The sequence below is a fragment of the Coenobita brevimanus genome, chromosome 31, assembly GCF_032717465.1.
Source record: "Coenobita brevimanus isolate Jiangsu-jjx chromosome 31, ASM3271746v2, whole genome shotgun sequence".
In the NCBI taxonomy this organism is placed as follows: domain Eukaryota; kingdom Metazoa; phylum Arthropoda; class Malacostraca; order Decapoda; family Coenobitidae; genus Coenobita; species Coenobita brevimanus.
In genome coordinates this window covers 595,001-610,000 of record NC_136984.1, presented here as the reverse complement: position 1 = coordinate 610,000, position 15,000 = coordinate 595,001, and the positions used below count along the sequence as shown (strand labels likewise).

Below are 15,000 nucleotides of genomic sequence, written 5' to 3'. Positions count from 1 at the left end.
CAGAAGAGCGGCCATCAGTACATATCTTCTCCTCTGGCACTGTCCGTCAATCAAAATTCCCCCTCAAGCACCGTAAGTCAATCAGAATGTCCCCTCAAGCACTGTCCATCAATCAAACTTTCCCCTCACCCGTCAATCAGAATGTCCCCTCAAGCACTGTCCATCAACCAAAATTTCCCCTCACCCGTCAATCAGAATGTCCCCTCATGCACCGTCCATCAATCAGAATGCCCCCTCACCCGTCAATCAGAATGTCCCCTCATGCACTGTTCATCAATCAAAATGTCCCCTCACCCCTCAATCAAAATGTCCCCTCAAGCACTGTCCACCAACCAAAATTTCCCCTCACCCGTCAATCAGAATGTCCCCTCAAGCACTGTCCGTCAATCAAAATGTCCCCTCATGCACTGTCCATCAACCAAAATGTCCCCTCATGCACTGTCCATCAATCAAAATGTCCCCTCATGCACTGTCCATCAATCAAAATGTCCCCTCATGCACTGTCCGTCAACCAAAATGTCCCCTCATGCACTGTCCATCAATCGTAATTTACAAGATACTCTGCCTACCACTCCCAAGTCAGAGGAGCTGGGTAAGTATGGGACAAACGAAATCAATTTTGATCTACTGTATTCTTCATTCCTATCATTTATAAAGGCTACAACACGCTTGAATGTATCAGCCTTGGTCACCTACTAGTGGCTCTCCATGTTGCTTCATCTCTAGCAGCCTCCCTGTTCAATCTCTTATCCCTGAGGTCATACTCTATGACCCTGTTGAAGGTCTTTTTCAGTCTGCCTCTCTCGACCCTACCCTCAAGGTTCACACTTCACACCTTCTGCACCCAACTGTCGTCCTCCATCCCCTCCACATGATCACACCATCTCAGTCTACCTCTCCTCATCACAACACCAATACACCCTAGTCCCATCATTGTGACTGAAGAGCTACATTATACATCTATCTATCTATTGCCAGACGCTTTAATCCCGTAAGGGGTGGCCACTAACAAATTGCCTCCATGTCACCCTGTCCCCTGTCATTTCACTGCCCTGCTCCCAGCTCACACCCCCCTCTCACATACCTCTCCACTCCATCCCTCCATCTCATCCTTGGCCTCCCCCTCCTTTTCCCGTCCTCCACCTCACTCACATACACTCTCCTCGTCAGTCTCTCACTCTCCATCCTCTCCACATGGCCAAACCACCACAGTGTATTTCTCCGAACACTCCCTATCACATCCACATCCACACCACAACACTCTCCACTCCATCTCATCCTTGGCCTCCCCCTCCTTTCCCCTCTCCACCTCACTTACATACACTCTCCTCATCAGTCTCTCACTCTCCATCCTCTCCACATGGCCAAACCACCACAGCGTATTTCTCCTAACACTCCCTATCACATCCACACTCACAAATCCATCCCTCAATCCAATATATATCCATGAACTACATAAATCTCCATCCCAAGCCTTCCCCCCAGCCAAACAAATCGACGTACTAACCGAAACAGTTCCGTGAGTGTGGTACGAACATATTGGTGGCTGTGTTCATCTGGTACGAGGCAGCTAGAAGGGACTTGATGATGACGTCCTCTATTGACCTCATCAACGCGCCGGTATCGATGCCCTGGCTCTTGAGGTGGCGCAGGAAGGCACTCAATGACCACTTATTGCCCTGATCGTCAACCTCGGGGTCCTCGTTCCTGATGGCGTACATGTAGGGTTAAAAATGTACAGTAAATCTATCTATCTATCTATACACACACACACACACACACACACACTACTCAAGTCATGTAAGATCTGTGTAATGGAAGTTTATTTGCCAAGATAAATATGTGCATGTGGACAGGATGAAGGATGACAACTGAGAATGTGAGAGGTGTGAATGTTGCGGGTAGGGTTGCATGTGGATAGGATGCAGTAAAGGAGGAGGATATTCGCAGGCTTCAACGGATGATGGATGATAATGGATGATGATGATGATGATGATGAAGATGAAGACAAAGACGACATTGAAAAGGTCGTCACTCACTGGACATAGCTGGTGTGCGTGCGTGCGTGTGTGTGTCATTATCTTGAAAAATTTCCACCTGAGGATAGGGTGAGAGAGGTGTGATGATGATGATGATAATGGATGACTGATAGACGATGATGAAGACAACAACGAAGATGACGATGAAAAGGTAGTCACTCACTGGACATAGTTGGAGTGGAACTTGTTGACGGAGTAGTTGGTGAGGTGTATGCAGGGATTCCAGAGGTTGCGGCCGTGCTGGTACTTCACCGTGGCCAGCCGGACCAACCCCTCCTCGTATAAGTAGGCCACCAGTGGATCCAGCGACGTCACCCCCACGTACAGCCGCAGGTCGCACTTGTAACCGTCAACCAGTAAGGGGGACTCAATGTAGCGGCACAACAAAGAGGTCTCGTCTGCCGGGACCTGGTCGACCTGTGGAGAGGAATTAAGCAGTTAGGTGACAGGAACAAGGTTAATTGGAAAGCCCTCATTCTCCTTCTTTCTCTCTCTCTCTGTCTCTCTCTCTTTTTCTCTGTTTCCCTCTCTCTTTCTCCCTCCACTATCAGGCTGCCCTCCCTGCAACTCACACTCCAGCCCCAATCCAATACCTGGTTAATCAAGTATATGCCTTTCCCCTGAGATTTTGCAACAGGCTTGACCATCCAACAGTAAGCTCTTATATACCACCATCCTGCACACTCACACCGCCCTCCCTCCAACTCACACTCCAGCCCCAGTCCATTACCTGGTTAATCAAGTATATGCCCTTCCCCTGAGATGACGCAACAGGCTTGACGATCCAGGTGCCGCGCTCCCTCAGGTGTGTGTCGCAGAAGTCTCGGTACTCAGTGGGAAGGATGAAGCTGGTGGGAATGAAGTCAAAGAGCTTCACGCCGTACTGCCGCTGCATGCGCTTGATGTTCATGTACAGCCGGTCCTTTCGGGTCAACTCGGACGATCTGTAGGGGGGAGGAGGGTGTTAGTAGGGAGGGAAGTGATATCTGGATGATATGTGGTGGGGAGAAGCGTGTCAGTGGGGAGGGAAGTGTGTCAGTGGGGAGGGAAGGGTGTCAGTGGGGGAGGAAAGTGATATCTGGATGACTGTGGTGGGGAGAAAGGTGTCAGTGGGGAGGAAAGTGATATTTGGATGATGTGTGGTGGAGGGAAGTGGTTTGGCCATGTGAAGAGGATGGAGAGTGAGAGACTGATGAGGAGAGTGTATGTGAGTGAGGTGGAGGGGGAGAGAGAGGGAGGGGAAGGCCAAGAATGAGATGGAGGGATGGGGTGGAGAGGTATATGAGAGAGGGGCATATGAGCTGGGAGCAGGGCAGTGAAATGCCGGGGGACAGGGTGACGTGGAGGTGATTTGCTTGTGGCCACCCCATGTTAGGGATTAAGGCGTCTGGCAATAGATAGATAGATAGATGTAATGGAGGGAAGTGACAGTAGAGTGGTTTGAAAATTGCTATGCTGTTAAGTATGGAATTAACCCTATCATGTCACACCATCTCTTCAATTTCTATCCATCTATCTATCTATTGCCAGACGCCTTAATCCCCTACGGGGTGGCCACAAACAAATCGCCTCCACATCACCCTGTCCCCCGCCATTTCACTGCCCTGCTCCCAATGCACACCCCCCTCTCTCATATACCTCTTCTTCAGTATCTGTCTATCTATCTAACTATTGCCAGACGCCATAATCCCGTAAGGGGTGGCCATTTGACTTAATTTGTTTTATGGGGAGGGGCACTAACCCTCCACCAACCCACATGCTGACACGTAGGGAGCAGGTATGGTTTGGTTATATGGTTACCACCCAGCGTTGTAAATGGTTTCTTGGCTTCAATTTCATTCCAATTAATATGCAATTATTTTACTCTATTCAGCTGAAAGTAAGTCTGTACACTTGTCGGATAAGGAGGCTCCCTAGCACCTCTTCCTTAGTGGTTTATTTTTGGATATGGCTGGGTAATATCCTTTTAGAGAGTATGTGTGCAGAGTATGGTGATATTGGAAGCATTTATGTAGCACAAAGAAGGGCAGTAAGATGTAAGCAACCAACTCAGAAGCTCCCTAGCACCTCTTCCTTTGTGATTTATTTTTGGATATGGCTGGTTAATATCCTCATAGACAGTATGTACGCAGAGTATGATGATATTGGAAGCATTAATGTAGCACAAAGAAAGACAGTAAGATGTAATAAGCAAGCAACTCTCATCCCTTTTCTGTCCAACTCTCTAGTGCAAGAGTTAACCATTACCCCCAGTCCTTCAGGCATGCAACGGGTCAACTCTGGAACTGTCGCCCCCTGTCTGTATTTCCCCTCCCTCTGTCTGTCTGAATTTCCCCTCCCTCCGTCTGTATTTCCCACTGCCTATGATCTCCAGTCTTTCAAGTGCAGTGTGTCCAGGCATCTCAAAATGAATGGATCTTGAATTTGTCTCTCTCTTATCTTGTTTTTGTTTTTTTCTTGGAGGGAACAATTTGCAGGATCCTGGCCTTTGGTTCCTTCTTCCTTGCATAAAGAAAGAAAGCAAGAAAATAAATTGCTTAGGAAAAGGCGTTAGGGAGCCTCAAGTTGTACAGCCCAGTCATCATTACCATCATCATCATCATCACCATCATCATCATCATCACCATCATCATCATCATCAACATCATCATCATCACCACCATCACCACCACCACCACCATCATCATCATCATCATCATCACCACCACCATCATCATCATCATCACCACCACCACCAGCATCATCATCATCATCATCACCACCACCACCAGCATCATCATCATCATCATCACCACCACCACCACCACCACCAGCATCATCATCATCATCATCACCACCACCACCAGCATCATCATCATCATCATCACCACCACCACCACCACCACCAGCATTATCATCATCATCATCATCATCATCCAGACCTCCTTTCCCACCCTAGGGCAGGGTGAGGAGTAGCAATGTCCAGGCAGCTACTATACAGAGAAGCCAACACAAGATAGTGCAATTGGACACAACTACATGGAGGTGATTTGTTTGTGGCCACCCCTTATGGGATTAAGGTGTCAGGCTATAGACAGATAGACAGACAGATAGAATGACATAGACAGACACAGATAGATAGATAGACAGACAGACAGATAGATAGATAGATAGATAGACAGACAAACAGTAAGGAACATCATACATTGGGAATTAGGGCAGCGAAATGGCAGGGGACAGGGTGACATGGAGGCGATTTGTTTGTGGCTACCCCTTATGGGATTAACGCGTCTGGCTATAGATAAACAGATAGATACAGATAGATAGTTATACACGGTACCTGGGGAAGTGATTAACCTTCTGCCAGTCTTGCAATTGGCATATCTCGTTAGGGTTGAAGTGCGCGTTGCCCCAGTACACGTTAAAGAAGAAATGTAGATAGATAGATAATAGACAAATGGACAGACAGACAGATAGATAGACAGATAGACTGAAACACACAGTACCTGGGGAAGTGGTTAACCTTCTGCCAGTCTTGCAACTGGCGTATCTCATTCGGGTTGAAGTGCGCGTTGCCCCAGTACACGTTGAAGAAGGAACACCCACTGTCCACCTCCGTCAGCCCGTGCGCCTCCATCAATAATCGGATCAGCTTGGAGTCGGACTGGGGTTAAGAGTATGAGCATTGTTACCATCATCGTCGTCGTTGTCATCATCATCATCATCTTCAACATCCTCCTCCTCCTCCCCTTCCTCTTCATCACTGTTGTTATCATCACTATCATCACCACCATCACCATCATCTATAACATCCTCCTCCACCTCCTCCTCCTCATCATCATCATCATCACCATCATCTTCCCCCTCCTCCTCCTCATCATCATCATCATCATCACCATCATCTTCCCCCTCCTCCTCCTCCTCCTCATCATCATCATCATCATCTTCCCCCTCCTCCTCCTCATCATCACCACCACCATCATAATCATCACCATAAGTAAATATGTAAAATAAATCACTTAGGAAGAGGTGTTGGGGAGTGCAGAGTATGGTGATAATAGAATGACTTAAGGCTGAAGGGGACAAGGTGTAATAAGCAAAATAAATCACTCAGGAAGAGGTGTTAGGGAGTGCAGTAGTACCTGTGAGAATTTGAAAGCCATGGCGTATCTTCGTGCGGTTGGGTCGCGTGGTGGATCTTCGAGGTTGCCGCAGTTGAAGAGGAGGTGGCCGGTACGACGACTACCACTGCCAACCCACATCACATCGCCCTCTATTGTCACATTCTCCTCACTGCGCGAATACACAAGCACATGCTAGGGTAAATATCTGACTGTGGATGTGGATGTGATAGGAAGCGTTAGGAGAAACACACTGAGGTGGTTTGGCCATGTGGAGAGAATGGTGAGTGAGAGACTGATGAGGAGAGTGTATGTGGGTGAGGTGGAAGGGGCGTTAATGGAGAGACAGACTGACAAATGAGTAAGTGAAGGAGCGTTGTGGTGTGGATGTGATAGGAAGCGTTAGGAGAAACACACTGAGGTGGTTTGGACACGTGTAGAGGATGGACAGTGTGAGACTGACGAGGAGAGTGTATGTGAGTGAGGTGGAGAGGGGGAGAGGGAGGGGGAGGCCAAGGATGAGATGGAGAGATGGGGTGGAGAGGTATATGAGAGAGGGAGGTGTGAGCTGGGAGCAGGGCAATGAAATGGTGGGGGACAGGGTGACATGGAGGCGCTTTGTTTGTGGCCACCCCTTACGGGATTACGGTGTCTGGCCATAGATAGATAGACAGAAAATTAAACTTCAGTGCTGTCTTCCAAATAATTCTATCTATCTATCTATCTATAGCCCGACGCCCTAATCCCGCAAAGGGCGGCCTCAGACAAAACGCCTCCAAGTCGCTCTGTCACCCACCATTTGACTGCCCTCCATCCAACTCACCCCCCCCTCCCTCATGTACCTCTCAACTCCATCCCTCCATCTCATCCTCGGTCTCCCCCTCCCTCCATTTGACTGCCCTCCCCCCAACTAACTCCCCCCTCCCTCATATACCTCTCTGCTCAATGCATATACCTGTACATGCAGCCCTTGCTTTTAAACAGGAGCTGGACACAATCTTCATCATCATCATCATCATCATCCGGACCTCCTTTCCCACCCTAGGGCAGGGTGAGGAGTAGCAATGTCCAGACAGCCCAAATATGTACAATCCAATGGGCCACGCTTCCACTCACTCATCATTCAAGCCCCCGGAATCCTGGCTATATTGGATACGCCAAAAACATTCACCACGTTCTGTAGCTTCACATAAACGTATCCCTTCAATTACCCTTTTACGACAAGAGTGTTGTCCTAGGCCGGTTAAAAACATCTGGCCATATCTATCTATCTATCTATTGCCAGACGCCTCAATCCTGTTTGGGGTGGCCACAAACAAATCGCCTCCACGTCGCCCTGTCCCCCGCCATTTCACTGCCCTGCTCCCAACTCACACCCCCCTCTCTCATATACCTCTCCACCCCATCCCTCCATCTCATCCTCGGCCTCCCCCTCCCTCTTCCCCCCTCCATCTCACTCACATACACTCTCTTCGTCAGTCTCTCACTCTCCATCCTCTCCACATGGCCAAACCACCTCAGTGTGTTCCTCATAACGCTTCCTATCACATCCACATCCACACCACAACGCTCCTTTATATCCTCATTCGTCAGCCTGGCCACATCAAGTATATATATTTACACCTTCAAACCCCCACAGGACTGAATAGGCATAGGCTACTAAGATTCCTTCATGTTTAAAAAAATACTATCCATCCATCCATCCATCCATCATCCAATCCTACGTTGCCCCATGAGGAGTGTAGGACCCCGGGGCTAGGCAAGTTGGTCCTGACATTTAAGATGAGTGAATGTTGGTGGCGACCATCATCCACTCACTTGATGTAGTGCTGCCTACTTCTTCCTTAGCCTTTATCATTCTTTATCTGTGCCTGTCCTCCTCTCTTCCTATTTCTCCCATCTTTCCTGTCACTTATTATTCTTCTTTCCTTTTCAGGTGGCTTTACATTGAGTGACAAGCCTAATGGTTTCCTGTAAGCCAAGAAACCATTTACAACGCTGGGTGGTAACCATATAACCAAACCATACGTGTTCCCTACGTGTCAGCAAGTGGGCTGGTGGAGGGTTAGTGCCCCTCCCCATGAAACAAATAACTCAGAGTCAAATGGCCACCCCTTATGGAATTGTGGCGTCTGGCAATAGACAGATATAGACAGATAGATAATACTACCTACAGTAAAAAAAAGAAGTATCACTAGGGAGGGTGAGGGAAAGAGCTAATCTAACCTAACCTAACCTGACCTAATCTAACCTGACCTAACCTGACCTAATCTAACCTGACCTAATCTAACCTAACCTAATCTAACCTGACCTAATCTAACCTGACCTAAACTAGGAAAAGTTGTTATTTTTTTTCCTGATACTTTCTTTCCGATTCCTCCATTGAGTTTCGTACTGAACAATCCAGCTGTTTCAGTAGGAATGGAAACATGTGTGAGATGCTAAACAAGTCTGCTGTAGAATATACTGTACTGTTGCCTGATACACATAAAGTATATCTATTTTAATCTTCTATCTATCTATTGCCAGACGCCTTAATCCCGTAAGGGGTGGCCACAAACAAATTACCTCCATGTCGCCCTGTCCCCCGCCATTTCACTGCCCTGCTCCCAGCTCACACCCCCCTCTCTCATATACCTCTCCACTCCATCCCCCCATCTCATCCTTGGCCTCTCCCTCCCTCTCCCCCGCTCCACCTCACTCACATACACTCTCCTCATCAGTCTCTCACTCTCCACATGGCCAAACCACCTCAGTGTGTTTCTCCTAATGCTTCCTATCACATCCACATTTAATCTTGTACTAACTATATGACAGATCAAAACTTTCTTTGTGTAAGTTTTGCATGAAAGTTGAAATGATTCTTTTTTTCCCCCATACAGTATATATCTGACGTGGGGGACAGGGCGACGTGGAGGCGATTTGTTTGTGGCCACCCTGTATGGGATTAAGGCATCTGGCAATAGACAGATAGATTTTAATAACAATACAGTACTGGATGGCTTACTATTTGTGCTTTCCGTTGGTGATCTTCATGTTACGGTTTTCCCTCTTCAGTGATCGGCCTCGCTCTTTCTTGCTGTCCTGCGTTTTCCCGTCCGCTCTGTGTTTTTCCTTCTCGTTTTCCTTGTCCTCCCTGGCGGAAACGTCCCCATTGACCTGGCTCCTACAGGGGCTTCTCGAGGCCGCGCGCTTCATCCTCTCCGCCCAGTCCAAGTGAAACCGACTCAGTGGTTTCTTTTCCTCCACCTGCATCGTCACTTTCTGGTCACTGTCTGTCCTGTTTAGGGTCGGTGGGGGCAGCTTGGGTCTGGCTGGTAGTTTGGGCCGCTCCCCTGAATAGCTCCGGCTGTGGGCCATGCCGGGGATGCGGGTCTTGGGCTTCTTCTCTCGACTCTGGGCGTCTCGGTTCTCACACTCGCGCCGCTTCCGCTCCGTGCTGGAGTGGCTCGGACTGCCACCCTCGCGGAGCGCATTCTCCGCTCTTCTCCGGTCAAGTGAGAGACTCCTGTTGATGTCGCTCTTCTGGGAATGGTCATTGGTCTTGCTTCTGACGGACCCAGATCGCTTGCGGTCCAAAGATGTGGTCCATTTGGAAGAGTCCGGACCCCTACTGGGAACCCTCTCTAATGTGGAGGTACTGCCGCCCCCACTACTTAACTTACTGGTGCTGGAACTGCTACTGCTACTGCTGATGCTGCTACTGCCACTCAGCCTGCTACTGCTGCGGCTGTAGGGAGGGGCCCGGGGTACCTCTGGGGGCTTGCCGCTCACCTTCTGGCCTCGGAGTCGGAGTGTGGCTTCATCTGAGAACTGTACTTTCTGCTCTCCCTTTTTTGTGCTCTTGCTGGGAGAGTTTGACTCGGAGGCAACTTTGGGTAACTTCTCCATTGTGGATCATACAATAATATACTACAAACGAAAGCATAACATTTATATTAAGCTATAAAAATAATAAATCTATAGAATCAACATAAAGACCTCATTCTGACTAGATGATTATACTCTCAAAGTGTACATAAACTTCTCTAAGGGTCATGAATGCTTAAACTCAAAGGGAAAAGCAGAAGGAAGGAGGGAAAGCCACCACAAGACATCTAATCACAGCAAGAAGTACGGCAAATGGAAACCAGCATTCACTTGAAGCCCAGAAGCCTCTCCCTCGTTGTGCAGAAAGGTTTCCGAAGAGGAGCGTAAACAAGACGGGTACTTGGCCGTGGAAATATACGAGAACTTCAGCCAACAACTACCCCAGCCAAATTTCAGCCTGACAGTAGCTTCACTCAAATTCAAATGCTAGATCTTCAGTTAATTATGGCTGATGAAGTGCTCCGTTAAATTTAGCTGCCAAATCTTCAGACATTCAGTTGAGGTGTGGAATCCTGGGGAATATTTAGCTGTACAAATCTTCAAGCAATTCAAACATTTAAAATTTCAAATGTGGGAATATCCAGGCAATCCAGCTGTTTGAATTTTTACTTTTGGGAATCTTGATGGTGCTCAGTAATTCAAATCTGTCGTATATATTCTGAAAACCAAGATGATGGAATATTGTGACGATCCTGAGGCAAATCAATCTCAATCCTCAATTATGGAAATCTCAGAGGCAGTTAAACAGAGAGTGTGACCTAAATCCTGGCAATGAAATCTTCTAGTAATTCCATCATTCTCTTCTGCTCTGTGGAAATTGTAGGGTAAACACAGCACTTTTAAAATCTTCCAGTAATATTGGTGTTTGAATCTTCAGCTGTGGATATATGTGGGTAATTCAGTAGTCTAGATCTTGAGAAATATTTGTTGCTCTGATGGAAGGTGTTGGGTGATCAGTATAAGTTTAAATCTTGAGGGATATTTGTTGTCTTAAGCTGTGGAGGGAGAGAATTCACTTGTTAAAGCTCTTGCCTAAAGCTGCAGTATTCTCTTCTAAATCTGTGGTGCTTAAATCTCAGTCAGTTGTGGCGGGATCTCAGTTGTTAAGCTGTGGTAAGATCTCAGTTATTAAGCTGTGGTAAGATCTCAGTTACTAAGCTGTGGTAAGATCTCAGTTGTTAAGCTGTGGTAAGATCTCAGTTATTAAGCTGTGGTGGGATCTCAGTTGTGGTATAATCTTGCGGTAAATCCAGTCGTTATATTCCGTAGTGGTGTCGAAGATCTTAGGGTAAATTCAGTGTTGGTGGAGGTGGGGGAAGCAGTGGGTGAGGGTGGCAGGGCAGTGAGTTAGGGGTGTGTGGAGGGATGAGGGGGGCTTGACTAGGTGGGGTGCTCCTTAGCCGACGTCAGCATCGTCCTGGCCACGGCTGGGGCTCCAAGGCGATGTGGTGTCACCGAGACGAGGCCAACTTTCTCATTGATTACTTAGGAGGGATGATCCAAACTGGAGACCCTGAGGAATAGAAAGGAAATTGGATTAGTATGGGGGAGGGTTAAAACTGCACCTCTTTCTCTCTCCCTCCCTCCTTCCCTCTCTCCCTCCATTAACCTATTTTTGTCCCTCTTTCTTCCAGTCTCTATCTGTCTGTCAGTCTGCCTCTGTCTGTCTGTCTCTCTCCATTACCTCATATTTTTCCTCTCTTTTTTCCAGGCTCTCTCCATCTCTGTCTGTCTGTCTGTCTGTCTCTGTCTCTCTCTCTCTCTCTCTCCATTATCCTATTTTTCTCCCTCTACCTTCCAGTCTTTCTCTGTCTCTGTCTGTCTGTCTGCCTGCCTGTCTCTGTATGTGTCTGTCTGCCTGCCTGTCTCTGTATGTGTGTCTGTCTGCCTGCCTGTCTCTGTATGTGTGTCTGTCTGCCTGCCTGTCTCTGTATGTGTGTCTGTCTGCCTGCCTGTCTCTGTATGTGTCTGTCTGCCTGCCTGTCTCTGTATGTGTGTCTGTCTGCCTGCCTGTCTCTGTATGTGTGTCTGTCTGCCTGCCTGTCTCTGTATGTGTCTGTCTGTCTGCCTGCCTGTCTCTGTATGTGTCTGTCTGCCTGCCTGTCTCTGTATGTGTCTGTCTGTCTGCCTGTCTCTGTATGTGTCTGCCTGTCTCTGTCTCTCTCTCTCTCTCTCTCTCTCTCCATTATGGTATTTTATTTTTCTCTCTCTTCCTTCCAGTCTGTCTGTCTGTCTCTATTATCCCATTTTTCTCCCTCTTCTTTCCACTCTCCTTGTCAGTCTCTCACTCTCCATCCTCTCCACATGGCCAAACCAGCTCAAGATATTGGTCTGTATTCTCGTCGGTTAAGGATGCTCCCTAACACCTCTTCCTTAGTGATTTATTTTTGGATGCAACTGGTTTATATCAATTTCCAGGTTACTTATGCTGAGTATGGTGGAATCTGAGTGAATTATATAACACAGAAGAGGATAGTAAGGTGTAATAAGTAAAATAAATCACTTAGGAATAGGCGTTAGGGAGTTTTCTTTACCAACCAAAATATGGGCCAATGCTGAAGAGGATAGTGAGGAGTAATAAGTAAAATAAACCACTTACGAATAGGCATTAGGCAGCTTCCTCACCTGACAATAATATGAGTCATGTTGAAGAGAATAGTAAGGAGTAATAAGTAAAATAAATCACTTAGGAATAGGCGTTATGGAGTTTTCTTAACCACCCGAAATATGGGCCAATGCTGAAGAGGATAGTGAGGAGTAATAAGTAAAATAAATCACTTAGGAAGAGGTGTTAGGGTGCTTCCTTAACTGACAAGAATACAGTACAGACCAATACTGAAGAGGATAGTAAGGAGTAATAAGTAAAATAAATCACTTAGGAAAAGGTGTTAGGAAGCTTCCTTAACTGACAGTATACAGACCAATGCTGAAGAGGATAGTAAGGTGTAATAAGTAAAATAAATCACTTGGAAAGAGGTGTTAGGGAGCTTCCTGAACTGACAGTATACAAACCAATGTTGATGAGGACAGTAAAGAATAATAACTAAAATAAATCACTTAGGAAGAGGTGTTAGGGAGCTTCCTTAACTAACAATAATCCAGCCAATGTTGAAGAGGGCAGTAAGGAGTAATAAGTAAAATAAATCACTTAGGAGGAGGAGTTAGGGCCAACGTCAACCACGGAAGGGTGTAAATATGCCTCACTGTACACAGGGAACAAAGATTCTCCATCAGCGCAGTGGTGATGGTGCCTCGCAGGATTGACACATGAATTATTAACGTGTGGCGCGTTACCAGCATCACCAATGGCAGTGGGGAATCACTAGACCCTCCTTACCTCATCCACTCACTTGATGTAGCACTGACTAATTCTTCCCCACCTTTATCATTCTTTCACTCCCTCCCCCCCTCCTCTCTTCTTACTTCCCCCTTTCTCTCCTCTTTTTATTGCTCTTCCTTCCACATCAAGTGACTCTGCACTGAATGACAAGCCTAATGGTTTCCTGTAACCATAAAACCACTTACAATGCTGGGTGGTAACCATATAACCAATGAGGCGATGTGGAGCCCGCTACGATACCCCTACAGTGGAGATGCAAATGAGGCATCCACCCGGGAACCAAACCTCTGCCTTGCTAGTATTTGGCACTTGATTTTAGCCATTAACACTATTCTTACACTAATTTCAAAGATGCTAAATATATATATATATATATATATGATGACAATTCTGTGGACAAATTCACAATCAACGCCCACTAATCTTTTCCGTATAACTCACTGGAAAAAGAAAATTACCGTATGTACATATCTTTCCTTTGATTATAGCCATTTAGAGCATATAAAGGAGCGTTGTGGTGTGGATGTGGGTGTGATGGGAAGCGTTATGAGGAACACACTGAGGTGGTTTGGCCATGTGGAGAGGATGGAGAGTGAGAGACTGACGAGGAGAGTGTATGTGAGTGTGGTGGATGTGGAGTTACATGGAGAGACAGACTGACAAATGAGGAAGTGAAGGAGCGTTGTGGTGTGGATGTGGGTGTGATGGGAAGCGTTATGAGGAATACACTGAGGTGATTTGGCCATGTGGAGAGGATGGAGAGTGAGAGACTGACGAGGAGAGTGTATGTGAGTGAGGTGGATGTGGAGTTACATGGAGAGACAGACTGACAAATGAGGAAGTGAAGGAGCGTTGTGGTGTGGATGTGGATGTGATGGGAAGCGTTATGAGGAATACACTGAGGTGGTTTGGCCATGTGGAGAGGATGGAGGGTGAGAGACTGATGAGGAGAGTGTATGTGAGTGAGGTGGAAGGGGGGAGAGGGAGGGGAAGGCCGAGGATGAGACGGAGGGATGGAGTGGAGAGGTATATGAGGGAGGGGAGTGTGAGCTGGGAGCAGGGCAGTGAAATGGCGGGGGACAGGGCGACGTGGAGGCAATTTGTTTGTGGCCACCCCTTATGGGATTAAGGCGTCTGGCAATAGATAGATAGACAGATTCAAGAACTACACACATTCCTTGATAATTATGCAAACAAATTCACCTACTCAATGCCTACCTGATATTTTCCTGACTCAAAGACAAGAGGAAAAAATTGTCTTTCACCTCACAATAATCTTTAACACCGTTTGTCAACCATTTTCAACAATTAACCACATTTCTTGATAATTAAGCACACAAATTCACCTACTCAATGCCTACCTGATATTTTCCTGACTCAAAGACAGGAGGAAAAAATTGTCTTCTTCACTATACTCATTAACACTTCTTTGTCAACTCTTTTCAAGCAAACTTTCAAAAATAAACCACATTTCATGATAATTAAGCACACATATTCACCTCCTCAATGCCTATCTGATATTTTCCTGACTCAAAGACAAGAGGAAAAAATTGTCTCCTTCATTATAATCATTAACACTTATCTGTCAACCACTTTCAACCACATTCTCAATAACAAACTATACTCCTTGATAATTCAGCACACAAATTCA

The 15,000-nt window shown here is 46.7% G+C and overlaps 2 protein-coding genes across 2 annotated transcripts in view; both read right to left on the bottom strand.

The window, feature by feature from the left end:
* Positions 1-10,030, bottom strand: part of LOC145395481 (uncharacterized) — a 23,896-nt gene extending 13,866 nt beyond the window's left edge. Inside the window, exons 1-6 of the mRNA XM_080269085.1 lie at positions 9,147-10,030; positions 6,161-6,311; positions 5,525-5,682; positions 2,770-2,983; positions 2,203-2,456; positions 1,508-1,707 (exon numbers count right to left, since the gene is read on the bottom strand). Of these exons, the coding sequence (XP_080125211.1) occupies positions 1,508-1,707; positions 2,203-2,456; positions 2,770-2,983; positions 5,525-5,682; positions 6,161-6,311; positions 9,147-10,030 (1,861 nt within the window). The remainder of the gene's footprint in view (positions 1-1,507; positions 1,708-2,202; positions 2,457-2,769; positions 2,984-5,524; positions 5,683-6,160; positions 6,312-9,146) is intronic.
* LOC145395491 (ADP-ribosylation factor-like protein 2) overlaps positions 1-15,000 on the bottom strand; it is a 176,805-nt gene that overhangs the window by 48,944 nt on the left and 112,861 nt on the right. The gene's annotated exons all lie outside the window — the stretch shown is intronic.